General features: G+C 45.4%; 1 protein-coding gene across 30 annotated transcripts in view; it reads left to right on the top strand.

The window, feature by feature from the left end:
• The window catches only part of RBFOX1 (RNA binding fox-1 homolog 1), a 2063692-nt gene that overhangs the window by 1679386 nt on the left and 356619 nt on the right, over positions 1–27687 (top strand). For 2 of the 30 annotated variants that reach the window (XM_060648423.3, XM_060648412.2), the window contains exon 1: positions 4495–5098. The exons of 24 other annotated variants lie outside the window; for them this stretch is intronic. In XM_060648423.3, the coding sequence (XP_060504406.1) occupies positions 4955–5098 (144 nt within the window). In that variant the 5' untranslated portion in view covers positions 4495–4954. Of the gene's footprint in view, positions 1–4488; positions 5099–27687 lie in introns of those variants that run through there. 4 more of the 30 variants (XM_060648417.3, XM_060648419.3, XM_060648424.3 and 1 more) reach the window with 4 other exon arrangements.

Below are 27687 nucleotides of genomic sequence, written 5' to 3'. Positions count from 1 at the left end.
AGCGATCGTATTTCAGGTGGCTTGGAATGAACAGGGCCTAACCACTATGTCATTGAGGAAAGCAAATAAACTCTGAGGATGCCACAAATTCAACCCGTCTGACCTTTATCAGGTTCCTCCCCTTGTGAAAGGCGTGCGGCTCCCTGGCTCAGGGAACTCAGAATTGAGCAAAGTGTTTGGTTTGTTTTGCTGCAGTGAGGCTGTTGGGGTGAGGAGGGTGTTATTCAGCCCTAATGAGTATGACTGTTTGTTGTTTTCAAGCATCCCCACAACGGTTCCCACGTATTGTTGATTCTTGGTGTGCCAGAGCTCGTGCTAAGAAGCACTTTACATTCATTATCTCGGTGGTTCCCAAATGCTGATCCACAGATTCATCTGATTCCATAATGACATTTTCAACAGACTGCAGCTAAATGAGAAAATTAAGGGCAATTTAGTGACAATTTTAATAGACTGAAATTTAATCAATTTGAAGGGCTGTCCTTTATTTTGAGATTATGTCCTTCTTACTTTTTGGTATAAAATGCCCTTTCCTTTATGAAATGATGATGATGACAGATGGTGTGTGTGTGTGTGTGTGTGTGTGTGTGTGTGTGTGTGTGTGCGTGTGCGCATGTGTCTTTGTGTGTGCGTATGTACTAACTTGGCAAACAATTTTTAAGGTGTTAATTTCATGCAATGTCTCCACTGTTTTTAAAGTTGTATTGTAATAGTCCATGAATTAGGTAGGAAAAAAAAATTCTGAGACCCGTTTCAGTTTCACAAGGGAGACATTATTAGCCCCATTTTACAGATGAAAAAACTGCCTAGAATACAGCGTGGACAGCAGTCAACCACTAAACTGTCCTCCAAGTATTTGAACAAGTAGGTGACTCAAAGTGCTTGTGGCAGAGATAAGGTCTTCTGAAGATCCTTTCTCATATTACTGAATGTTGGACTAGGGAGCTGCCCATACCAAAATTTGGAAGTGAGAGAAAAATACTTCTGAGCCACTCCTGGACATTGTCGGAGAGCTAACCCCAGCACAAGTAATTATATTTAAGATCAAGAAGTCCTGGAGTGCCTGGGTGGCTCATTCGTTTAAGTATCCAACTTCCGCTCAGGTCATGATCTTGCACTTTGTAACTTCGAGCCCTGCATCAGGCTCTGCGCTGACAGGTCAGAGCCTGGAGCCTGCTTCGGATTCTGTGTCTCCCTCTCTCCCTGCCCTTTCACTGTTTGTGGTCTGTCTCTCTCTGTCTCTGAAAAATGAATAAATGTTAAAAAAAAAAAAAAAAGAAGAAGTCCTGCTTTCTGTCTAACTGGAGTTTTTCTTGCTCTGGGACATGGAAACCCTCGTAGAATATCCCACTTTAGGGAAATGCCTGCTCTTTTGACAGCCTTAGGAAGTTATAATAAGGAATTATGAAAAAGGCAAATGGAAGTGATTTATTTTATTCTTTTAAGTAGCTGGTAAATTTGAGGGAAGGAAAAAGTTACCAATACTATTGTGTGAGTCAAATGAAAACTTGAGCAGTTGCCTCTGCCTAAGGAATTTTTAGCTGATTGCTGGTTTTCTGGCACTCTCTACTTCCTACAGGGTATGTGTGACCATTCAATTAAGGGTCCTTGTGGCTGAAAGGCAGGAGGGTGACCCTTGAACGTGCATGCACTATATACACCCAAGTGATACTGAGTGCCCAGGATATTTTGTAGAGACAGAAGAGTATTTTCCTTCCCCACTTCTCCCATTTATTGATGCTGAAGAATCATTTGGGGCTAGTGGCATTGATGTGGCTCTTTCCCAGTCTCTTTTGAGATGGAATTCAAATTCACCCTCCCCAGATGCTGCTTGAAAGGCTGGCAGAATTTTGTCATCAAGTGAGCAGTATTTGCAGATACGGCATTACCTTTTGATTTAGGGTCATCTGATGCTCTGTTCCTGATTAACGTGCACTGATATTAGCTGTAAAATCTTTCCTGCGTGATCCTTTATGTGGCTGCCACACTGGGGGTGGGGGACATGCCTATTTCTATGTGCCATGGTGTTCGCATGCACTTGAGCAGGCACGTTTGGACATGGATGTCTAAAGAATGGCTCCAGATAATTTTGAGATGAATTTAGAAGCTCTGGATTCCATGGTTTCCTTTTGCAGACTTCCAAGATGCCTGACTGGGAAGACCCAGGTTTAAGGGCAAGTCTGAGCCATTATTGCAAAACAGGTCTGTAGGAATCCAGTCGCCGCTGAGGGTTTTCCACTTTGGAGAGAAAATGGACCAGAAAACCAGTGTTGGCTCAGTGCAGCTGAGAGCAGTTATTGGTTCTTTACATAATGTATTTGTTTTTCATTAAACCATTCAGATAAGGTCTTATTAAAGTGCCATGTATTATTTATCGTGTTTCTTATGAAAATGAGCTGAAGGGAAAATTCTGTCCTCTTCTTGGGGCATTTGTAAGCTTTTCGAATGCCAGCAAGAAAAAAAAAAATGAAGGAAGGCACGGTGAACTCCTGTCAGTACAACAAACAGAAAAGCATGGGAAGGAGAATGGGGAGCCAAAAGGCAGAATCTTTGACCTTTTATTTATATTCATTTATATACATGGGTATGTTTTGTAGAGTGGCTTTCCCTTTAATTCTGTGAATTGCACAATAAAAATAAATAATTAAAAAACAGACAGAAAGTAAAAGAAAGAAAGAAAAGAGCAAAGCAGTTTATTTGTAAATCAGACTTTGTCCAATGAATGTGATTTGTGAGACAACAGCAAGGATTTTTCAAACTAAACACTGCCCCACCCCAGCAGTGTAAAACACCAGCCCACACCCTCCTAGTCCCCGCGCCCCCAGCTCAACTTCTGCTTCGGGTTAAACTTGCTAGGGTGCCCCCTCTAAATTGATGGCATGTGTCAGTCCCATGGTGTTAGAAGGACTGGTTTTGCAAAGTGAGTAGAAGGAAAAAAGCCTGGTCCGGGCCTGATGTTGGCATAGCAAAGACTTTATAGTTATCGATGGCATTTCAAAACAGAACAACAAAAAATGGAACCGTGGAATAATTAATTTTCTTTCCTTCAGAAAGCAATTTGATTAGCCTGCAAAGTTGTGCCTTTCAAGCTGATGGCTCAGTTCAGAAGCTGTCCTTTGGCTGAAGGGTCTCCATGAGCCTCTGGGAGGGGTCAGTGGGAACGTCCTCCTGAGGCCATCCCCTGGTCCTGCGGAGATGTTCCTTCGCGGGGTCCTCTCGTCACTCTCAGGATGTGCTGCATCCTGCAGGACCTTCCTAAGCCCCCAGGCAGCTTTCTCGCAGGGAACCCAAGAATCAAAAAAGATGATGTTCGGACAGCCTCTTGCCCTGAAAAATAAAAGAAAATCCAATCACTGGGTCAAAATCTATTTCAAAAAATATGGCTACTATTCCTGATGGTGATTTTACTGCTGCCAAGAATCAAGAATGTGCTTTTTTTTTTTCCTGTGGGGACCAACGATGCGTTAGAGTCTTAATATTTTCTTTTGATTTGCAGATCACATCCTATTTTATTGCATAAAGACTAACGAAATCTACTAATGAATAATTATTACTTCATAAAATACAGGGAAGGGGGAGACCCCTCTGCAAGAGCAGAATGCTAATTTGGCCAAGGAGGGCTGGCCAGGCAAGAAAAAAAAATAAAATAAACCATTGTAATTTGCCCGCTGCAACCCACAGAGTAATGGCTTATCAGACACGGACTTCCCCACCCTGTGCATGTATAATTTGAGGAGAGCAAGGATCCCGGGCTGGAGAAGCCCCCTCGCTTTCGGCCGGGGCTGGCGCGGTCCAACAGGCTGGACTTAACACGCCAGCCAGGGCGGTTTCCCCATTCAGCGGCTCCAGCCGGTTCCAGTGCTGGCCGCTCCCTGCCTGCACAGCCGAGGCGAGGCGCAGAGCGAAAGCTGCGCCCCAAACCCCGGGGGCGCCTCGCCGCCTCGCCGCGCAGCCGGGGGTGGGGGGCCCCCAGAATCCGCCCTGCCTCTGGCGCCGCAGCCCCCAGCTCACTGTGCCCCCAGCCCCTGGGGTCTTCTCAGCACTCTTACGAAGGGCGGGGGGGGGGGGGGGGGGGGGGAGGGATCCCATTTCTCTGTGTTTATTTGCCAAGGAGTCGGGCAAACAAACCGCCACCAAAATCTAAGAGTCTGGGTCCCAGCTGGGCGATCGCATTAATTGTCCCCCTCGCCCCGGATGCTGGCGATGTGGGGCGCTCTCTCGCTTCCTCACCCGCCCCGCAGAGATTTTTAGCAGACACAATTTGAATTTTGGTGAGTCGTTTGAGAGAGAAAGAGAGAGAGAGAGAGAGAGAGAGAAAGCAGAGGGGAGGGGAAAAAAAAAAACCCAACCCTGCCCCTGGACCCATTTGACAAATGAGGAGGCACACAGCATCAGCACCAACGGAGTGAGCCTCAGTGTGAGTCAAAATCTCTCTCTCCCTCCCTCTCTCTCTCTCTCTCTCTCTCTCTTTCTCTCTCTCCTTTCTCCCCTCCCTCTCTCTCGCCCTTAGCTCTCTCCCCCCACCCCACCCCCCAGCATCTACAGGAGGACATCCACCCCCTTCCCCCTTCCCTACAAGTTGCCTTTGCCTGTCTTGTCATCTCCACGGGGGGTGGGGGGCGTGGGGTGGGGGCATCGTCCACTTTGCGGGGCGTCAGAAACCAGGCCCAACAAACCGGGAAAAGGGTACCACCACGAAGGCAACAAAATAGTTTCCTGGCCCTCTGGAGTGTCTTAGTTCAGGCGGGTGAAACAACGCCAGGATCTAGCAAACCCGAAGGGAAGGAAGCCAGTGAGGAGGGACGGGCGCGCGCGGGGTGCGGCGGGGGGGAGGGAGAGAGAGAAAGAGAGAGAGAAGAGGAGGGACGGCCACCGGGGTTTGACTTAGATAATCAGCAAAATTAAAAAGGAGGAAAAAAAATTGTAGCGACCAGGCAAAGAGCCGCGTGATTGCATGCGAGCGTCCCCACTCCTGCTCGGCGGGCGTCAGAGAGACACGATGCAGCATCCTCTGACGGGGGCCACCTGCGTGGCGCTCCCCAACGTGGGCATGTGTCCCCAGCTCTCGTGTGCCTTGACTTTTATGTACTTACAGCAGGTAAGGCGCGCTCTTCCCTCGGTGGCTGCCTCCCCGGCTCGGGCTCAGCGGACTGGGTGCCCGCATCGCTGGGCTGCGCTTTGGACCCTGGAGGGGGTTGAGGAGGGGGCTTGTGCTTTCGGACAGGAGGGGTGGATCCGCGCCCCTCTCTTCTCTGCGGAGCCCAGCCGCCCCGCGTCCCGCTCTGTCTGCACCTCTCAGAATACTTTGCCTGGTTCCGAGCCTGGGTGCCCGGAGTTTAAAATTGCAAACTGCATTTTCTTTACTTGTATCTCTCTTGTGTCTGCGTCCGGTGGTGGTGTCGTGAGTCTGGGACCCCTTGGAGGCCAAGTGTTCGGAGCTTTGTGTAGGCACTCCCATGCCTGGAGTTTTCATTTAGCTGTTTTATAACAGGGAGGGAAAAAACATGCATGTAGGGGTGTGTGCTCAGTATTTCTTTTTTTGTTTGTTTTCTTAAGTTTGTCTGGGTTGTGCTTTATTCAGTCTGCTTGGGATCTGAGCCTTTGGGTTTCTGGAGCGTGTCCGCCCTGGAATCTGCCTCCAAACTCCCTGGCCATGCTGTGTTGAAGCCAGTGATTTAGGATGCTGTCTTTGTTGGCATGTGTAAAGGCGCTTTTTTCCCCCTCCTCCACTCCCCCATAATGGTCTTGTAGAGGGGCTCTGTGTTTGTTTTATTTTCCATTCAGTGTATGTACACCAGAATCTTTCATTGTGTTTCTCTCTGTCTTTCTCTGGGTGTTTCCCTCAGACCCTCTCTGCCTCTCTTTTCCTCTTTACTAGTAGGGCTGCTGCTTAAGTTGGTTGCTGGGGTTGGGAACCAGGCTCCACATCACGTTTGGGGAGGAGGGGGGACGAGTGCAGCTCGCTGTCTTGGGGCAGAGGCTGTCTCTGTGAACTGGTAGGGTTCGAAGGATTTTGTCACACAGGTGGAATCGTCTTCCCTTCCCAGGATCACGGTCCTGCTCTGTGAAGAGTTAACCATGGTTGTAGTCATTTTACCTGGTTTTCGATTGACTCCCTTCAGGAGTACCATTTGTGAACTGTGTGTGGTTGTAGCTGACAAAACTTCCCTTACAAGTATTCAGAGGGGCCTCCCTCTCCAAAGACCCTCATTTCCAATCTGTGTTGTAGGAATATTTGTGTTCATAAAATGTCAGCATTCTGTTTTGAGCATTTGGGTAATTTGTGATCAAGTTGGTTGCCTCCAGAAAATGTTTCTAAGGCATATTTTCCGTTGGAAGTCTTTTTGAGAACAGCCTTTTCTTTCTGTTGTTTGAATATCTTAGGAAAAAATTGGCTTATCCTTTTAAATATTGTTTTATTCCATTTCTCATTAAGTGAATTGTGCCAGGAAACATTTCCCACGAGCCTATTGGTAACATATTATGTGATTCATCTGCTTCTATCATTTCTGTACCTTTGCCGTGAATGACTGTGTGTGTGTGTGCGTGTGTGTGTGCGTGTGTATTTTACACCAGTTACCCACCAGAAGAATATCCTAATGGCCATTTCTACAGATGCTAAGCCACAGTTGAATTTAATCAAATTATTAATATGAGTTGATCTTTTGCCTCCTATATTCACTTCTTTCACGTTATTTGTTAATCAATTTGAACAGCATTACTTAACAAGTAGAGTGCTATAGATACTCAGTATTCTCACTGTTTCTTTATACATCATTCTTCTTTAGACAAATTGATATTTCATCCTGCTAGGTTGTTCAGTGGGCTTGCTCTATTTAGGCACACTTAGAATGGAAGATGGTGAGTTTGAGCGAGAAGTTATTCTTGCCATGAACAGGACAAGTACATGGGAGAAACGCAAGTGTCATCAGTGTCTGCCAGGCGGCCTCTTCTAAGAGGGAAAACATTTCTGCCCTGGAAAGAGGAAGCCTGATGGGGAGTTTGGCAGCCATAACAAATATTTAGAAGTGACTAGAGCAGCATCATGGTTCCATATGAAGATAGATGGAGGTGGGTTTTACAATGTGCTTTGGGATATACCCCCCTCCAGAAAGGGTGGGTAAGGCTTTCAGCGAAAGTGTTGATAAGGTGATGCCGTGACACAGCATCAGAACATGGGGTGTGTGTGTGTGAGTGTGTGTGTGTGTGTGTGTGTGTGCATGTATTTTTTTCTGAGTTTCACTAAATGCCCAAAGTAGAATACAAGCAGACAATTATTTTTGCCTGTCTGATTGAGAATCGGGTTTTCTAGACACACCTCCCACCCTGCCTAAGGCTCACGGTCAGGATGGGAGAGCCATACCTTTAGGTCATCTCTCCTACCTGGTGCTGCCATGACAGTTTGTATAGAAGTCTCCTGTCGTTGCTTTTATGTAGTAGTTTGGACAATTGGCTGATGAAGGGCGTGAAATAGTTCACTTTAGTCTCTACAGACCGCTTACTGATGCAATCTATACGTCTCGTATCCATACATCGCCACTGTATTTCCTATCTGCTATTAAACTGTAGCTATAGGTTGTATCTCTATTTAATTTTGATGATCAGAGGGCTCATGTGTACTCTCAGAGCCCGTTGGTCAAATGGATGAATCAGGAAACATCTGTGATAAATAATCCCTTCATTAGAAACATTTTATTTTTTATTATTTAGAAATAAACATATTTTGGGAGTCTTTGTCATTGCAGATCACCAATTACATAAGAAAATAATTAAAACACAATGATCTTATTTTGGAGGCTTTGTGGTTCTGTTTCATAAATGCACACACTGTCATCAGGGGCCACTGAGCCTTCACTGAAATATATTCTTCTGGAATGAAGTTTCATGTTGCACTTGTCATCTAATATCTAAGGAAAATTACTTCATCATTTGCTTTCCTTGCCTCAGCCATGACATCCAGGCTTTCTTCCTAAACTCTCCCGGATTTGTTCCTGAGACAATTCATAAAAACAAACATCAGTTGGGATACCTCAATACCTGAGTTTACTGTGAATGACCAAGTGACAATGACATAACCCTTTGGCCACAAAGAACTTATTTATTCAGACCAAAAAAAGAGGCAACTGTGGTGTTTAAATTATTTGACTGATTCTGTTTCAGTTATTTATATTCCCCAGGAACTGTGCTTTAGAAAGATACTTCCCTCCAGTTATGATTTTCTTTTTCTTTTTGATCTCTCTCTTAACATCGAAGATAGTACTACAGCTTGGAATTGCAAGATGGGATAATGTTGAATAGTTCTTTTGGTATGTAGATATTAAATCCAATGATGCCATCACGTGCATATCTACAATAGGTAGACATGTAGCTACGCATCCATATCCTTCTAGTAGATGGCATATTTCTCGTTCTTGTAGACCATTCTCAGGTGGAAGGGACAGGCAAGTAGTGGAACTTCTGGCTTCAATCTTGCTGTCCAGGGAAAGTCCCTGTTTCAGCCTCCGTTCTCGATATACTGCAGTGACTTTATCTGGTGTCTCCTTCAATGGTAAATCGTCCTCTCCTATGTGAAAGGAACTTCAAACCCACACATCCCCAGTACACAATCTTCCCAGAGTTCCAAAGTGGGGACCCACTGAAACGTTCTTGCTTTGGGGGAAAATCCCGAATATAAATTCCAAATCTGGGGCTTTGCTTAGGAGCTAGGTCCAAAAAGAATGTGTTCTGTTTTTTCACAGAGAAGCAGGAAACAACCACATGCATGCATGCACGTACACACAACACACAAAAATCTAGGAATGCTTTCCCCTCCTAAGTCCTAGGGTGCACACCACAGCACATCCATCACAAGGTGAGGTATGGCGAGGCTATGGATGGAGTGGACGAGGTTCATTTTGTAGCGCACGGTGCGTGTCCCGTCTCCTTCAGAGCTGTGATTCACACCGAGTTCTAACTCCCTGAAAGAGGATAAGTAGCATATTAACTTAGTTTTCCCTATTTCTCCACCACTGTCAGTGTCTCCCAGTCCCGTTCAAAGAAAGCCTCTCATCTGTCAAATCTTATTCACTCAGAACCTTTTTATCAGCCTAAATTAAAAAAAAAAAAGTCAAATGCTTAAAATCCACATTAAAAGGGGGGGAAAAAGGGCCTTGAAAGTGGGCCATGCCACTGTCAATATCCAAAGATTGGTAATTTTTCCCACTTAATGATGATCCATGTGGTTTGTTTTAAATAGTGAAGTGGTTTGTACAAAGGGTAATTCCTGGTAAATGAAGCCATTGCTCACTGTGGACATCTTCAGATCGAAAGCAATTGAACTGAAACCTGCATATCAACCCTTTCTGTCTTTAATTAGAAAGTGGTTCTCAGAGAGGAGTCCCAGGGAAGGTGGGCTCTGGGAGTAAGGCATAAGGAAGGGGGGCGGGTGGCCCCCTTGCACCACCCACAGTTATAAATTTGGGAAACGTTCGGTGGGCCATAACAATTATGGCTGCGTAGAAAAGTTCAATTCTCATTCCACTTACTTACCTGGCGCTGCTCTGTCGGATGATTTATAGGGGCCAAATGGCGTTTTATCACCCTCTTTCTTCTCGGCTTAATCCCTCGTTGATTTATTAGATTGTGCTGTGGATTGGGGGTAGTCAATAGTGTCAATAACGCAGAAAAGAATTAGGATAGATTATCTTCATGTCTGAATTGTTTAAGGAATTTAAGTGGCCGGGATGAGCACGCTTCTAGGCCTGGGTGACTGTCTGATGGGACACAGGTGCTCCTCTCTTTCTAGAGAGATCCTGTGTCATAATTTGGCGAGTTAACCAATCTTCCTGGGTTCCCTGATTTTTCCCACAAAGGGAAGAAGGCCTGAACTGTTGGGCTCTCGTCAGCCTGCTAAGGCCCGTATCTCAGGTGGGCTGGCGATCCTCCTATGTTTCTCCCATTTCGGGAAGCTTTTGCGAGGCAGTGGGTGCGGGTGAGGGAGGGGGCTGTTGACCGCAGGGTTACCTGGGTTGCCTCTGCTTTAAGATTATTTAATCCGACAGTCACCGGTGGAAATTGTAAGCATCTGCTAGCCCGCAGACCCGAGTCCTGCGCCATTCGGCAGCCCTGCCTGCCATTTCGCGGCGGTTTCCGCGTTAGAACATACAGGCGGCTGCTTCTGCCTCTGCCCGGGTGGAGAAAGCCCATGTTATTAGCGCTCACGCACCATCTGTTTTCCTTACAGCTGGCCCTTGAGTGATTGTCCGGTAGCTGATGGACTGAGGGTAGACAATCTTTTTTAGGGTTTTCTGATTCATTTAACCAGGCTCTCTGCCCCAAGAGGAAACATAATGCTTGTTTATTCATATTGGCCGGGTAAAAACAGTGTAGTTTGTCAGGCAAATAATAGTCTTCTGGACGAGAAAGAAATTGCAGCATTGGAAACAAAATCAGGTTGGTGCGTCGGTGCCTAAGGGGGCTGGGTGATGCGCGGGAGATGTCATCCCGTGAATGAGGCAGAGCTGACAAAGCGTGGGTGTAATTGCCCCATCTGCAGAGACCTTTTTAATGGACGAGGAGAGGTGTCCCAGTGTGCTGTTTAATTCAATTAAGAAAAGCAAAGAAAGTTCCATTCATCAATAAAGTTTCCTATTTCCAGGAGCTCCCCGAGAGAACTTTGCCCGGCTGAGCACTGGCCTGTGGCTGTCTGCATGATGCGCTGGCCCCATTGAGAGAGGCTGTGTCACACAGGGTCAGCTCTCAGGCACAATAGCTCAGGAGGGCCCTGGCCCTGGCCCTTCAACCGTGCTGAGTACTAGCGAGCTGGAGAAATGAGCAGCAAACCTGTAGGCCGCTCCTGCCGGGAGGAACTCAGGGAAGGGACTTTCCAAAGGATCTGAAAATCCAATATCTGGGGCTGGAAGAGTAGGAAAGAACTTTTATGGCTGGAACTTTCCGGTTCCTGGCCTATTGTGGCCCTGATTGATTGGTCCTGGCTGAAAAAAAAAGGCAGATGACTACCCTCTATGGCCTGGGATTGCCACTTCTAATTCCTCTCTTGCTAATTTACATTTCTTATATTTGTTAAGCACCAGACACTTACAGAGCACTTTTGCCATGCTTTTTCTGACCTGTTAGACTATAAGCAGCATGATGGCAGAGATGTCTCCATTCTGGTACTGTACCCACAATGCCTAAAGTCTAATACATAGTAGATACTCTGTGAAAAACTAAAGTGAGAAATGAATGAATGCATGTGCACATTTGGACTTTCTAGAACCTTGTAAGCAAGGGGAGCAAGTGATTTCCAGTGCTTTCCACAAATACATATGATAGCACATTCAGTCCTCTAATTCATTCTTTCATCTGGCCGTGCAAAAAAAAAAAAAAGTTTACCTCACATTGAGAATATTGCAGCAAATCAGTTTGGAGATGTCCTTGCCACCATGAATGGACGTTCCACTAAAAGAGTAGATGATACAAAAGTAAGTGAATCCAGAAGGCATTTTCAAAGACTGTGGGGAGTGTTCTGCAGGGAACAAATAGGGTGCTGGGTAAAAGTAAGTGCGTTGTTTGGGGGAGTGTTGGTTGTTGAGCTTTTCTGTTGGATGAACCAACAGGGGTCTCAGGAAGGAGGTGATGATTTCCTGAGCTGAGCATAAAAAAACATTAGGTGAGTGACGAGTTGAGAAAGGTGTTCCAAGGATGAGGAAGGGCAGGTTCATAAGCCTCAGGGAGCAAAAGAGGCATAGGGAGGCAGTTCATGGTGGAGGTAGGTCGTGTGCTGGCATTTCAGCATCAGTCAATAGAACACAGGCTTTCTGTTCTCTTCTGGTGCCATATTGAAATGAGGGGAGTGGTAAGGAGAAAGGATGGAAATAGATGCCTTTTGAACAGATAAGAGGAAAGCAGTCCTGAGTTGTGGAGAAACCCTTGGGACATTTGGAAACACCTTTGTGGGTCAGAGGTGGAGAGAGGGTTTTGAGGGGAGCCAGTTTTGAGGGGAACACATTAAGAGGCCTGTTGGTATCTTCTGTCAAAACCCCATAGAGGTGCTTATGACAGTGGGCTTAGTACACTGAGAATAATAAATGTGGTCTAGTGTTTCTCAAATTTCAGCCATTAAAGCATCCCCTTCCAAATATTTACCAATCCCCTCATCGACATGTCAGCATCATAGTATTATCTACTTAATATTTAAAAATTTTTTAACATTTATTTATTTATGAGAGACAGAGAGAGACAGAGTATGAGCAGGGGAGGGGCAGAGAGAGAAGGAGACACAGAATCCGAAGCAGGCTGCAGGCTCTGAGCTGTCAGCACAGAGCCCGATGCGGGGCTCAAATCCATGAACCGTGAGATCATGACCTGAGCCGAAGTCGGACACCTAACCGACGGAGCCACCCATGCGCCCCATCTACTTAATATTTAAAAAAAAAATAACGTATATTTTGAACTTGAAAGTGGACTTGGCCAAACAGAAGATAATAAATAAATAAATAAATAAATAAATAAATAAATGTCACAGAACCACCGCTGTGATATTATCCTTTTTCCAGTGTTGTTTGAAATATTTATTCATTCCCATGTTCATTTCATTTGTTCCATGTTCGGTGATCTATAAGGTGCCAGCTGCTCTTTTAGGTGTTCTTAGTAAGTAAAGGCCTCTGTCCTCACGGAAGGGCCATGAAGTTGCTCATCCATGTGCCGTCTTCTGAACCATCAATGTAGGGCCACACTTTGGGAAACACTGGTTCAGTCCGTTGGATTTCCTAGGAATCCCCTGTCACAATTGCTCCTTCCTCCTCTGACCCATCGGCAAACAGCAAGATGCAGGGCTTCTTTTTTGTGTTGCCTCTTCTGGCAGGGCAGGAGTCCACGGTTAAGGGAAATGACTATGGATTTAACACCTACAGCCTGCAGCGGGCTTTGAGATGATGGGGCGGGGGAGGAGGGCATGCAGTAGCCTCTAACTTTTGACCAGGCTCTAGGTGAGAACGGCCAAAGCCTATTTTCGATCCTGTTCTTTTTGTTGTGTTTAAATACACACGGAATCAAAAGTAGGAATTGGAGCGAGGGTGACAAGCATTCAGGTTAGTGTGTGTTCCCAGGGATGTAATGACTTCTTTTTCTCCCCCTTTTGCAATTCTGGAACAAAGTACAGCTGCTGTAGGCTTTAAGTGCCTCAGATTTCCCAGTACTGATGAGTAAATGCACAAAAGGTTTAGTCTTAATGAGCCTTTTCTTTTTTGGCGTTTGATGTTTGCCCAGGATTCACCTCCAGGACTAGGTTCCCCTTATCAAAAACAACAGCATATATCCCCCCCCTCTTCCCTTCGGTAGCTGTGCTCTCTGTTGCTTTGCCTGAACCTAGGCATGGAGCGAGCTGTGCTCTCATGCCGGGGTAAGGACTGACAGCTGAGAGATCTCTCCCCGGCAAGAGGAATCTTTCATGAACAGTGAACGATACCAACAGCTTAAAAACAGAGCGGATGATGGCAAGGTCCACGTTTCCTATTTTTGGATATATCCAGCTGTCCATCTCAAGTGTCTTACAAAATTCAGATGAGAAACCCACATCATTTTACAACCAAGTGGTGCCAGCTTCCCCCAAAGCGTGGTTTAAAAAAAAACGGCATCTCTGGACTGTGTATAGAAGTCATGAGCTGAGGGCTTAATCCCAACTCTGTTATTCAATTAGCTGATCTGACTGGATTGAGCAAAGGGCATGTTGCTTTACTTGATTTGGGGCTTTCATGGTTTCTTCAGAAAAATGAGGCTGGGAAGCACCATTTCGTACTGTCCTCCGTTAAGTGTGATACAGATTTTAGAATTGAGCAGAATTGTGTTACTGCCAGAACACAGTAAGTGGCCACTAGATGTTTGTTAAAGAAATGAATGAATGAATGAATGAATGAAGTTAAACAATATAGCATCTGTTTATCGAAGCTGAACATAAATGTTTATTTTCCATTTCTCCCAAATCCACACTATGAGTGCGCTGGTGGCCCTACCAAGGCACAAGGAATCCGGGGGTCTCCCCTGGGTTCTCTGGTCCCTCCTGCCTGTTCTGGGTGACTGTTCCCTCCTCCTCCAGTCAATTGTCAATCCTGCTGGTGGTGTTGGATGTAATGTGACTGCACAGCTCAATTAATGCTCTGTGACAGGAGGAGGGAAAATAAAAATTGTCTTGCTCTTGTCAGTAGGAAAGTTATTTACTTTCAAAAGCTGACAGAATCACACTGCAGGGGCTTCCTTTATTTCCATTCCAAATGTCATTATTCTGTGATGTAGGGGACTTGGGCACACTTCAGGTTTGTCCCCATAAACTTTAATGTGGCAGAGGGTCTGCTACAGTGTAGATCGTCCCCTGGAAGAGTCCAGGGACTTCCTTCGGGGTGCTGGTGGTACCTGGGTGCTGGGCTCTGGCACCTGGAAAGATGCCCATTCTCAGGATGTCCTGTCCAGTTGCACATGCAGTTACAGACTCTGGATCTTTCCAGTGAGAGGGAACATATATCTCACTGCCCCTGATCCTTTGTCCTCTTTATTCTGAGGCAAAAGAGCGAAGTGTGGGAACTCCTGGTTTTAAATCAGTCTTCCTCTGGGCCACTCCTAGAATTTCTAGAAATGCAAAGGTGCCTCTTACAAATGACTTTGCTTTCGTTCTGTTGTCTCTACTTAAACCCTCTGATAGGCTCTTTCATCCTGACAATCTGTATAAAATTCTGCATTTTCTTTTCTCTCTTCCTCCCCGCCCCCCTTTATTTTTTCCCTAAGTATTTGCAATGAGTAGTTAAACTAGGAAGGGTTGAGCGGAGAAATTCTTTCCTTCCCGGTGCAATGGCAGAACCTTCCACTTGGGGTCTCCATTTAGAACATGTGACTCAGGATTCTGTAGAACTGTCTTTTTCTTTGCCTTCTTTTTAGGTCTGCTTTCGGTTCCATTCAAAAACTGAGGCTTCTCTGTAAGCAGTGGGAGATGCTGTCTGGAAGACCATGTAGGTAGAATCCAGGGAGAATCCAGCCGCCCTTGCAATGATGATGATAATAATAAAATAATGAATATAATGAAATAATCAATAACTTCTATGGAGTGCTGTGAGACAGGCACACTACTAAGCATTTTTACATGGATTACTTCATTTAATCCCCCTCGAAAGGCCTCTAGGGAGTAGATGAGCATCATTTTAGTTTTAAGATGCGGATATGAAGGTAGAAGGGCTGGTGAGTAAACACAGCCAGTTTGGCCCCAGAACCAACACATGTGCCCGTTATTCTTCATTGTCCCAGTGGCCTGCCCCGGGCTGTACAGGTCACCAGCTCTGTGCCATCTCCCCAGGCCTCTGCCGGGCCATCGCCGTCCACTGGACAGGGTTCTCAGGGCTCTTTCCTTTAAAAGGCAAAACTTGTCGGGGCGCCTGGGTGGCGCAGTCGGTTAAGCGTCCGACTTCAGCCAGGTCACGATCTCACGGTCCATGAGTTCGAGCCCCGCGTCAGGCTCTGGGCTGATGGCTCGGAGCCTGGAGCCTGTTTCTGATTCTGTGTCTCCCTCTCTCTCTGCCCCTCCCCCGTTCATGCTATGTCTCTCTCTGTCCCAAAAATAAATAAAAAACGTTGAAAAAAAAAATAAAATAAAATAAAAGGCAAAACTTGTCAAAAGAGCGGAGAGTCTGGAGGTCTTTCAACTTTGAAGCTGTTTTTGTGATTTTAGTTTTAAGTGATTAGGATTGTTGTTGAATACATGGCAACGCACACCGAAGCTTTCAGACTTGGGGAAGGTGAGAAGAGAGAGCACGGGGCTGATGGGAATCTTCCGCTCTGAGAATGATGGAGTGCATTTCTCCGCAGCCAATTCCAATCCCCAAATCCCCATTGTGCTGACGAGCTCTCCAACTAACACAGGAAATGCAGTCACAGCCCGGCACCATATTAATGATTTATACACCCCGCACCAGTGCTTTTGTTCACTTGCGGGGCCTGGTCGTGTTAATAAAGGAATTTCTGGGAGCGGGGTCCCGGCTTGCCATGCTGTTTTGCTCAACGCGGTGCAGGCTGCTCCATAAATCAAAAGAATTTAGTGCTTTACAACCTTCCTGAGCTTCAGAGATCATGTGTGCGTGTGCGTGTGCGTGTGTATGTGTGTGTGTGTAATCAGATTCACCTAGGGACATTTTCACTGCCTTTCTATAAAGAATGAATGAAGGAGGACTACAATCTATTTTAGGTGCTTCAGGGTTGATTGGTCCGTTTCACAGTGTTATCAGGGACCTATTTGTTTCCCATTTGGTGTTCATGCTTTATGGTGTTGTCAGTGAAAATGGGCTGACACCATTTTATTAGCATAACGAGATGCAAAATCACATTAGAATCCCCCTTCCTTCTGGAGCTTCGAAAACAAGAGACAAGGGAGCTGGGAAGTACCAGAGGGAGCACCACTATTTGCTACAAATCAGTAGGAAATTCAGGTGTGCTTTAAACAATGGGAGTTTTGAGGCTTAAAAAACAAAAACAAAAACAAAAACAAATAACTTCAGTTATTCACAGAAAAAGAATTCTGCTTTGTTTTGGAATTGAGTGAGGACATGTGTTTTCTAAATTGAGGATTCTGGATCTAGGAAAGTTTCTCCTGTCTAGTAAGCCACAGAAAACTGATTTTAACCTCAGCTTTTTTTTGCTAATGAGAAGGGGAAAATGATATGATCAAATGGTATATTGGATGTTCAATGCCTCTTTCAAGATATCTGCAGAGAAAAACACCCTGTGGTGGTGGTGTTTTTTGTTTTTGTTTTGTTTTGTTTTTGTTTTTGTTTTATTGTGCTCCTGATCTCTTAATTATATCATGCATTACATTTTGTGTGTGGTTGTATTTTTTTTCCCCTGTAGAACTGAGAACTGAAAACCTAACAGAAATCTGAGTAGGAGTTTAAAGGAAAAAACAGAATATTTAGAAAATTGGAATGACACTTAAGTATTCTATCCAGTAGGCTTGTGTGTGTGTGTGTGTGTGTGTGTGTGTGTGTGTGTGTGTAAGGTGAAATCGTGATTTTGGGAAATGTGCCTGACTTAAAAAAAAAAAGTGAGGCTTTCAGGAAATAAACATGTCAATTTGGTTGAATTCCTAAATAATGCATGAAGGAGCGAACACTGCTACCAGTGAATAGAGCCCCAACAGACCCCCACCCAAGCCAGGGCTTGAATTTTCCTTTATAAATGTGAAAGTTTTGGCTAACTGGTTTTTATTCACATTTATGCTTATGGGAAAACTAGAAACGTTTCTGGAAACTGTCTGGGGTCTTAGCAATAAAGAAATTGAGGCAGATACTCAGTTTAAAAGGCTAGCTTTTATAGTCTAGTCTTCCTGAAAAGTAGAGAGCAGGATGTACGGTTTACATAAGTAAATAAAGAACGTCACCAAAATTTTTCATCACAGGAAATATGAGACAGCATTTTGAACTAAGAAAGCAGGTGTCCGGCAAATGCATATTGTAGTGATTTTTCTGTTTGCCTTTGTCCTCTCTTATAGGACTCCGTGAGTGTCTCATTGTCTTTAATTATGTCTACGAGGCACAAGACAGCAGTCAACATCTGCTCTATTGTTTACTTGGTTTACATATAGCTTTGATGGGTTATTAAACAATCTATTTTTCAAACCGAAAACAGAGAAACCAGCCGAACCCATATTATGGCATTTTGTAAAGACCCATTATGCAATTAGCACTTGGGATTTTGGGATTTGTGCAAAGCTGGTGATTCACCCAAATAAACATCCCTTTATTCTGATAGCTCTTCTTGGCTTTGTGAAAAATATCAATTTCTCAAAAAATAAGCTCACATTTCCTCCTTAATAGTGTAGCATGCCAAGGAGATGATGTGTTAATATGAGGGATGGATCCTTCACTTTTTATATGAGAAAAAGAGCAACTCTCCAAAATAATGATGTCTTTAATTCAAGCCAGCAATTACTATATTACATAAGACAACTAGCGGCTTACACATAAGACAGACTTTTGAGGGTTTATCTGATCCTTTGGGAGGAAAGAAATGCTGTGTTTTTAACCATTTATAGAATGTTCCCTATACTTCATGATCTATTTATGAAAGACGTATCGAGTTGTCTATAGCAAAGCATGTGACATCCATAATGATTAAATCAGACCTCATCCCCTCACTTAAGTAATTGGTTAATAATTAATTCACTCGCTCATTCATTCAACAAATATTTATTTAGCCTCTGCTCTGCCTCAGAAATTGGGTTAGTCACTGAGGGTACATAGGCAAGGAAACCAACTTCACTTTCCTTCACAGAGCTTCCAAGTTTCTGGGGAAGGCAGGTAATAAGCGATCCCCATACGAGTTTGTATTGCAAGTTGTGGTAAATGCTCTAAAAGAAAAAAAGGGGGGCGGGGTCCACAGACAATAGTAGCAGCTGCATTCGGGGATGAAGGGAGCTGTCTCTGAGGGAGTGACATTAAAGCTGAGATGAGGGAGAAGGTGGGCAGAGGTAGGGATTGGAGAGCATATGTACTGAGGCAGAAGGTGCATGTGATGGCTGTACCACTGCTGGGCATCCTCAGGGAACGGAATAATGGCCAGCAAGCCTGGAACACAGTGGGAGAACGGAAAGAGGCAGAGGGGGGCCAGAAAGAAACCACAGGGGCTTGGAAGCACTGATGGGGGGTAAATTTTACCCCGAAAGGAATTAAAAGGGAAGGGCAAGAACAATAAGAACTCCCAGCAGACGACAAATATGATTGAACTTAGCCTTTAAAAGGGCCAGTTGGGCTGTTCTGTGGAGAACAGATTGGGGGGGGGGGGTGCAAGATTGAAAGCAGAGCCCTGGTAGGAGGCCACAGCAATACATCAGGTGCGCCATGACAGTCGCTGGATCTGGGAGTTGACAGAAGAGACGGACAAGAGTGAAAGTTTTGAAAAACAAGCCTCATATTCTTTGTGACACCCGTTCATCCCCAAAGCTGGTGTTCAGGCAAAGGAGAACAAATAGAACTTGCTGGAGGAGACACCTGAGGGCTTTGGTGAGGGCGGCAACATCTCAGGAGGGACTGATCTGGGGTGTACGGGGCCTCACCAAAGAGAATTCCAGGCCAGTTTCAGCAGATGTCAGGCCAAAGCTCCCGGATGGTACTTGGCCAGAGCTCAGAATCTCAGCAGTCGGTCTTGTACATTGTTTGGTAGTAGAGTTACCACATGCAAGGTCATAGCGCAGCTCCACGGGGCGGTCCCTCACATCCTAGCAACAAACTTCTACTATGGTGGGTGAGGAGTGGAGAGCCAGTTTGTTGAAATGCCCAGGCGGCATTGCCTCCACCTGCCGCCTCCAGAAAAGGGAGCAGGGCAGTTAAATGCATTCCCATAGGTGTCAGGCAAAACGGGCCTTGAACCCTTAAAATGTCACAGATCTTACCGACCTCTGACCCTCCGCATGGACAGATTCCTTCACTTCTCTGAAGGTCACTTTTTTACATTTGTGAAATAGAGGTGAACCAGGATCAGTCACACAGGGTTGTCGTGAACGCGGCATGAGTTCGTTTGTAGAGCGCCCAGCAGGTAGAAAGGGCTCAAGAAACCCTGGTCACTGTGGTGAGGGTGCTGGTAGCGATGGAGTTAGGGATGGTGGTTGTGATGGTGGTGATGGAGGGGGTGGTGATGGTGATGGGGGTGGAGTGGTCCTAGTGGTGATATTGGCAGTAGTGGTGATGGGTTGAGATGGTGAAGGAGGTGGTGCTGATGCGAGCGACAGTGGCAAGTTGGCAGTGACGGTGGGAGTGGTGACAGTGGAGGTGTGCAGGAGGTAGTGATGAGGATGTTTGTGGACGGCAGTGATGCGGATTAGGATGCGGCATGGTCGTCTCATCCAGGAACACCTGAATTCGCATGAGGTGCAGCTCCACCGTTTGCCCTCTGTGTGCCCATTGGCCAGGTACTTAACTTTGCCTTGTTTCGGTTTTCCCATCTGTAAAATGGGGGTGCTGATACACATTGTTGGTCATGATGATGGCTAAATAAGTCAACATTTGTAACGATAAAAAAAGCAGCACAGCATTTGTTCTGATTAACTCTCCAATGAGCAGAGAATGTTTGTTAAATAACAAACCAGCAGAGAGTACAGCCTTTTAAAAAAAAAAAAAGAGGTACCTCAGTGGTTTCTGGTCTGCCTCTTTTTCTTGATTTTGCTTTTCATAGCGAGCAGGAAGGCCGTCTTCCCCTTTCCTCCACTGCCAGACCCACCCCCTTCTCTCCATGTGTTCCGAGTAGAACAGGTGTGTGGTAAGCCAGAGTCCTGGCAGAGTGCAACATGAGAAAGACTCCCAGTAATTATAAAAATAACAACAAGGGCTGCTTAGCGAGGTAGGCAAATGAGCACACCACTAGGCAGAATGATAAATAGCGCTTGCAAATGTTAGGTCCCAGTGGGAGTGTGGGAACATATGGGGATAAACCACACTGAAAGTTGGGCATCATTGGTAAGTTTTACGCGGTTAAGGAAGGCCACTCCAGTGCCAACTTTTGTTGTTTTTTTTTTTTCCTTTTTTATCCTAATTTTAAATCCTTCAGTTCCCTTTTGTCCCTTTGTTCTATTTCAGTCCTAAAAAGAGCATTCATCTTTGAGGCCAGCCACAGAGTCTCCAAGGAAGTGAGGTCTGGGGGGTAATCCTAAAACAAACAGCCACCCTGGAATCTGTGAATTTCCACACTGAGCTTTATTCAGTATTCTTGGGGGAGATGCAAACAAACACAGTAAATACTTTATGGAATGCTGACTTGTAGAGTCTGGATCCGTGGTAGGTGGGTGTGCGGAAAAATGAGTACCTAAAAAAACAGCCAACCCAGGAAGTTTAGAAGCATTTGGAGAAAGGGAAAACAGATCTCTCCACAAAACATTATTTAAAAAGAAGAGACGTGGACTGTGGTAGGTTGATTTCAGGTTGATGTTTCTTGTTTCTGGGTCTGAATATAGTTTGGAGATTGTGCAGACTGTGTTGGCACGGCCCCACAGCAGTGGGATTTCTCTGGAAAGATCTTTTGGAATTCTTGTTCATGGCCCATGCAGTTTTTCCTAGGACTCACTTGGTAGACGCCTCACCATGGATGCAGTGTTTGTAATGTGGGCACCTGAATGTTGGTGCCCGCTTCTCTGTAGATTTCTAGGATTCCTTACTTAGCAAGTACATCAGCATCCTTGGTAGTGCAAAGCATGCAGAGGAAAGAAAACATTGTTTGGAAGCAGGTAGGCATGGCTTTGGCTATGGCCTTTCCACCCATCTAGCCAAGAATGATGTAAAGTCTCTGCATTATGCTTCCTCATCTGTAGAAGGGGCAGGTATGAGTACCAATACCAGAGAATTGTTAAAAGATTAAATGAGGTAGTTTTTGAAGTGCCTACAATGTTATTTGGCACTTAGAAAAGTCTGTAAGTGTTTGTTCAAAAAATAAGCCAAAACTATCTTCTGTGACTTCCCTTTGTGCCCGTGTATGTCTGTTGTTCTTACCATCACTGTTGAATCAGTCCAGAATCTATTAGTTGTAAGGGACAGAAACCTAACTCAAACTAGCTTAAGCAAATATGGGGATTTGTTGATTAATGAATCTGGAATGTTTGGGGTCAAACAGCGAGCCGTAAGTAAGCAGTCACTTAAATGCCTGGCGTTCATGTAAATGGAGATGATCATGCTAAAATATAACCACCAAGAGTGAAGCTCACACACATAAAAGTAGACCCAAGCCCAAGGAATATTTTTAGCACATTGCTACATGATTTAGAGTACTCTCCCGAACAACCTTGTGAGGAAAGTATTATTACCTCTAAATTTATAAGTGAATTAATTGAGATTCAAAGAGGTTAAGTAATTTGCCCAGGGAAACAGAGCCAGGAACTGTCAGATCCAGAATTTGAACCTAAGCTTAGTATGGCCCCATCATCTGAGTTCTTAGCCAATATGATACATTGGTATTATAATTTTAAAAAAATAAGCTTGTTTTTCACTAGTCAATTTGAGATCAGTGGGAATTTATATACTTTTTTAAATGTATCTTTTCCTGGAGAGGTAGCATAGCAGTGAATTACCTGATTCTGATTCACCACTCACAAGCTATGTGATCTTGGGCAAGTTACTTAACCTCTCTGTGCCTCAGTTTCCCTACCAGTGATACAAGGATAATGACAGGACTTACCTTAAAAGATTTCTATGAAGATTAAGTTAGTACATAAAGGGGTTAGATAAACATTTTAAAAATTACAAAAAAAGGGGGGCACCTGGGTAGCTCAGTCGGTTAGGCGTCTGACTTCGGCTCAGGTCATAATCTCATGGTTCATGAGTTCGAGCCCTGTGTCAGGCTCGATGCTGACAGCTCAGAGCCTGGAGCCTGCTTAGGATTCTGTGTCTCCCTCTCTCTGCCCCTCACCTGCTCATGTTCTGTCTCTCTCTCTCTCGAAAATAAATAAACATTAAAAATTTTTTTATTTGAAAAAATACATAAAGGGGTTAGAGAGTATCCAGCAAATAGTAAATGATATATATGGTTTGTTGAAAAATATTTAAAGATAGATTGTAACATAAGAAGCAGAAAGGAAATGACTCACTTGGGGTGGTTCCTCTTTTGATGTCCCCAGAGTGTCCCAGAAGGGCACTGCTAATCTGGGAAGTTGAAAAGCCCACCTGTCAGAGGCTCTCCATTGCCACCAGCTGCCCGGCCATGACATCGTGAAGAAACCATTTGCAGTGGTCAGCCCCTTGGCTCATCCTCATAGATGCTTAGCTGCACAGCTTGGCACAGCTTGGCTCTCAGTCTCTCCTGTCTCTGTCTTCTCTGCAAGAATGGACTGCAGAGTCTCTGAAATACAAGCATGTATTTCCTACCTCCATTCTCCCCCAGCACTGGTTTGGTCAGCACCCTACTATGCCTATCACCCGCTCATTGGCTTGTTAGTATCCGTCTCCTGGCCTGGGGCTGGAGGGGATAGCTGCAGCAGAGAGAAGCCAGACCCCAACTTGGGACTGTTGCCCCTTACTGGATAGGAGAGCTAAGGATTTGTGTTTGGATTCCATAGTGTCTGGCTTGCTTTTACGGTATGGAATACCTTAGCACTTCCCCAAGTTGTTTGGCCCTCTTACCTTTTTGAAAAAACCTCATTCCTGTCGAGTTGTGGTGAGAGTCCTCTGAGCAGCAGGCACACATCCTCAAAGTCACGGTGCCGGTAAGCATGTCAACATGATTCCCCATGAGAACAGTCACCTGAACTGTCACCAGGAGCCTAACTTAAGGGATTCTGACCCTACCCACACCTTTTCTTTAGCAGAAGCACAGGCACATATTGGCCACCTACTTAAGAATCTGATAGAGATCTGGAGGCTCCTCAAGGGTCCACAGATGAATTTCAGAAGGGCCATCAATCCCCTGTAATGATATGGAAAATTTGTGAGTTATGTGCAGTTTTCTGGAATGAAGGCAAAATTCTCAGAGTGGTCCATGCATCAAAAATACGAGCTAAGAGCCACCACTTGTCCCCAGAAGATGCATTAGTAGGAGAGAGAGCCAAGGATCAGACAGCCCTGGAGGTTGAGATGGTGCTTTAGCATCACAAAAGAAGGTGGCAGGCTAATCTCTTGGGTACTCTTCTCCTGGACCGCCCTCTTTTTTGTCTGCCCATGCTAACTCTTTGCTGGTGTTCCCATGTGACCAGCCCACCTCCCTGTGCCTTGAACCTCCTGTGTTCGGGAGGTATTTCCCTACTCTCTGACCTCTTGGGGGAGGGGGAAGTCTGTCCTTCCCCAAGCTTTAAAGTGTCATCCAGCTCTCTGTCCTGGCTTTACTGTGTCTTCCTTTATCTCCAATGACTATTGGAGCGATTGAGATTGAGGGAGGGGTTGAGGGTAAAGGAGATAAGAAGGCCACTCAGCTTAAGTTTAGTCCAAGCCAGCATTTCTTAGAATATTTATGTGGGGTCACATGCCAGCAAAGGGCTTCACTGAGTAATTAGCAAGCAGGGCTCTGCCACTCCCATTCAAGGTACAACTCATCATTTGCCAGCTATATTTCCTTTGTCATTACTTCACCTCTCAGTGTCTCCGTTTTCTTGTCTGTAATGTAAGAAATTGAGCAGAATCTACTGATAGACCTATAGGAAGGGTAAACACAGGGAACCCATGTGATGAAATTGGTTCAGTGCATGGCACAAAGCAACCATTGGATATTTGTTCAAATGGTAGAATTATGGTGATGAAGAGGAGGAGGTGGAGGAGAAGGAGAAAAAGGAAAGGAGAAGGGGTAAAGAACTTTGCACAGGATTGACACATAATTAATTCTCAATAGCCCGATATTCAAGTAGATGGATGGATGGATGGATGGATGGATGATGGATCAATGAACAGATAGTCCATTGGTCATCAAGTAAGTTTGGGAATATCTGGATCAAACAAGGTCAAACAGGTTTCTATTCTTTTTCCTTGCAGGACTTCTCAGGTGCCTTGCTATGTTAATGGGTGTCACAAATCCCCAAGAGGGAGAGAGGGCAAGCTGAATTTCTCCTACTTCTTTGGTCATGGGATTCGTTTTACAATGAAGCTTGTGTTATGCAAAGGTTGCTGGGGGGTGCAATTCCAGGCGCTTAGTCACTAAGAGGAGAAGGATGCACACAGAGCTCTGGTGTTTCAGCCAGTTCACAGGGAGTAGAGTATGTGCATGGGGTTTGGGCAAAAAGGCTTGGTTGTGAGTTCTGGAGACTGTGCTATTTGGAGTGTCTCCGTGCCCAGCTCCTGCAGGGACCTGCAGCATAGACGCAGAAGATACAGGGAGGCCACAAAGCAAAAAGCCAGGGGAGCAGCCGATTATCATCCCCCTGTGAGAGTCCCCAGAGAGCATTTGTTTGCCTCAAGCAAGGTCAACAAATTCTCAAACCCAGTTGCCATTCATTCCCAGACAGGTCAGGGGTCGGTTCCTGAAGCATTGTTGATCTCAGCAGAGATGATGTGTGGGGTTGATATTCTTAGATTTGCTCATTCAGCCAGTCAGTCTGGCTTTCAGAGGAGAATCAGGTCAAGAAGCGCTTAATGAACCAAGCAGAGCACTGTGCTGCCTCTACCGCTGGGGGTTCGAGTTTCTAATGATAATCAGCAGCCTCCTCACTTACAAAACCTACTGGAATTTTCTTTGTGCATCTTCATAACCATTTTTGGAGGTAATAGGGTGACCCAGTGTCCCAGATTCAAAGGTGCTATCTTCATCATCCCTGTAAACCCTCCATTGACATTGGAATTCTCGTCTTTTGGTTTCAACATCGTATCTTCCATGTACAGAAGCCACACACACACACACACACACACACACACACATCCTTGTTAGCCCCTATGTCTTAATTTATGATTTAGAGCACGAAAGGAGGAGGTAAGCTCTTACACAAGAAGGCACATGGCAGGTTACTTTTGTGAGCACTATTTGCTTTAACCTATTACAGGTTGACCTATTAGAGGTCAAAGGGAGAAAGGATTTTGATACACCTGGCTTGAAGGAGCCCTGATTGGGGCTGGTTTGATCCTTCAAAACAAGCTGTTGCTAATGCTGTTACCATTACAATAGCTACCAGCACCCTATTAAATGAGTGTTTGTGATGAACCAGTCCCTCAGCTAAACGTGTCTGCATGTTATTCTTTTTTAAATCCCCGGACCACCTATGAGTTACGATTGAGTTATGGTTACTGACGACATTCTGATTTTACAGATAATGAGTCGTAGGCACAGAGAGGTTAGGTAATTTGCACAAGAAGACACAGGCAGCAGTTGGTAAAAAGTAGGGTTTTAATTTGGGCAGTGTGGCTCAGTGTGAGCTCCTAACTACCATGATCTGGTGCTTTTGCAAGAGGAGAGCCAGATGGCAAGGAGAAGTGTCAGACAGCGAGGGAATAGTGGTACCATGGTGAGCAGTCATGCTTAATAGGCACTCATCATTCTTGTAAGAACTTCCCTGCATCAGCTCATTTACACGTATTAACCAAAACTAGTCCATAAGATGGGTAGGGGCTGTAGCTTCTCGTCTCAGGATGTGACCTTCCTGGTTGGACTGGTTCCCCCCCCCGCCGAGAATACAAAGGAAGTCGCTATAAGTTGGGGAGCAGCTGGTTGATGGCTCGTACATCCTACCCACAGTTTGTGGAAGCTCTCCACTGGAAGATCTTGCCCCCTCCCCTGATAATCAGCTCCATGCTTCCAGCCTCTCTGGTGGGAACTCATCCGTTTGTCCCCAGCATCAGGACCATAAGCATTATGTAGCATCTCATGGGATTTATCTTTGAGTTCCATGCCAGGGGAAGCCCTTCCATGCTAGTCTCCCCTGCGTTGGATGGGATTTGAATGCATGTCTGGTAGTGAGTGGAGTTTATCAACTGTGGTTCAGTTGTTGCCCTGGAGTGGTCATTCTTGATGATCTAGAAGTTTCTAGGGTCATGTGGAAGGGAAAACTGGCTCTTGGTAACTGACAAAGCACACATTTTTCAGTTTAAACTCAGACAAGGCACAAAACATCCCTGAATCTCCATCTTGTCCTGTCATCACCATAAGTGATTCTCCAGTGCTTGCTGAGCCTCTGCTCTCTGCCCGGTCCTGTGAGAAAGACAGGAAACCAATATGATCGAGGATGAGGTAGAGGAGATAAAATTGACCTTACCTGGGTGGGATGACCAGCCAGGTCTTTACTATCCTGGGACAAATCAGCGCTGGTCTTTTGGGGCTGTGGACGGGTGGGTCATGATGAGTGCTGGAGAAGGTGGGAGGCTGCTAGAGAAGTCGGCCTGTAGCTGCCTGTTGAAGGATGGGGCCTTTCTGCAAACCATCGTGTGAGGTGAGAGAAAGCTCCACCTGAAGCACCATTGTGGGTACTGGTGAGGCCTGGAGGAGGGAAGCTTGACATAGGATAGAGATGATTAAAAAATAGTTTTACATGGGTCTACAAAAGACCTTCTGAAGGAAAAAAAATACATTGGACCTTTTTGTACACCTTCCACCTGCCAGGAGTGCCCGTGCATGGCCAGTCACTTCAAGGCAACAGCCTGCCTGAGAGGAGGCACAGATATTGCCTTATTTTACTCCCGAGTAGACGAGGGCTCGGGGCTGAGGATCTCATCCTAGATCACATGTTCAAAAGGGTGCCATAACCAACATCCCAGCCCAGCCTCTCCAACTTTGAGACTCAGGCTTTTGCTACTGTGCCAGGAATGCCCTTGGGCCACTTGAGACAACCTTAGAGATACAGGCAGCCCTCAGTGGTCTGGAGACTCCTGTACCCTCACAGCTTTACTCACATGTCCCCCCAAGGCAGCCATTTCAGCCATCATTGTCCCAGGAAGCATTGTGGGAAACTCTGTCTGTCTAGTCACTGCTTCACAGTCACTGGCTGAACAAGAATGAATGGCAGACTGCTTTGCCTGAGCCAACCTCCCTTCCAGACAGGTCGCCACACTTAACAGAATGATTGCACCTTGCTAAGGTGATTCTAGAACATGGGTGATGGTGTAGTTCATTCTGCCTGGGGTCCTGGGGAAGGCGTCGTAAAAAATGTAAGATTTGATCGGGCCATCAAGGTTGAATTGGGAGGAAAGAAGGAAGAAAGGAAGGAAGGCAGGAAAGAATGGAAGAATGAGTTCTGTGTAGCAGGCCAGATTATACAGAGGCTTGGTTCTATAAAAGTATGTGGCCAAG

This window comes from Panthera onca, chromosome E3 (assembly GCF_046562875.1).
Source record: "Panthera onca isolate mPanOnc1 chromosome E3, mPanOnc1 haplotype 2, whole genome shotgun sequence".
Lineage (NCBI taxonomy): Eukaryota > Metazoa > Chordata > Mammalia > Carnivora > Felidae > Panthera > Panthera onca.
This window is presented reverse-complemented; position numbering and strand designations above follow the sequence as displayed.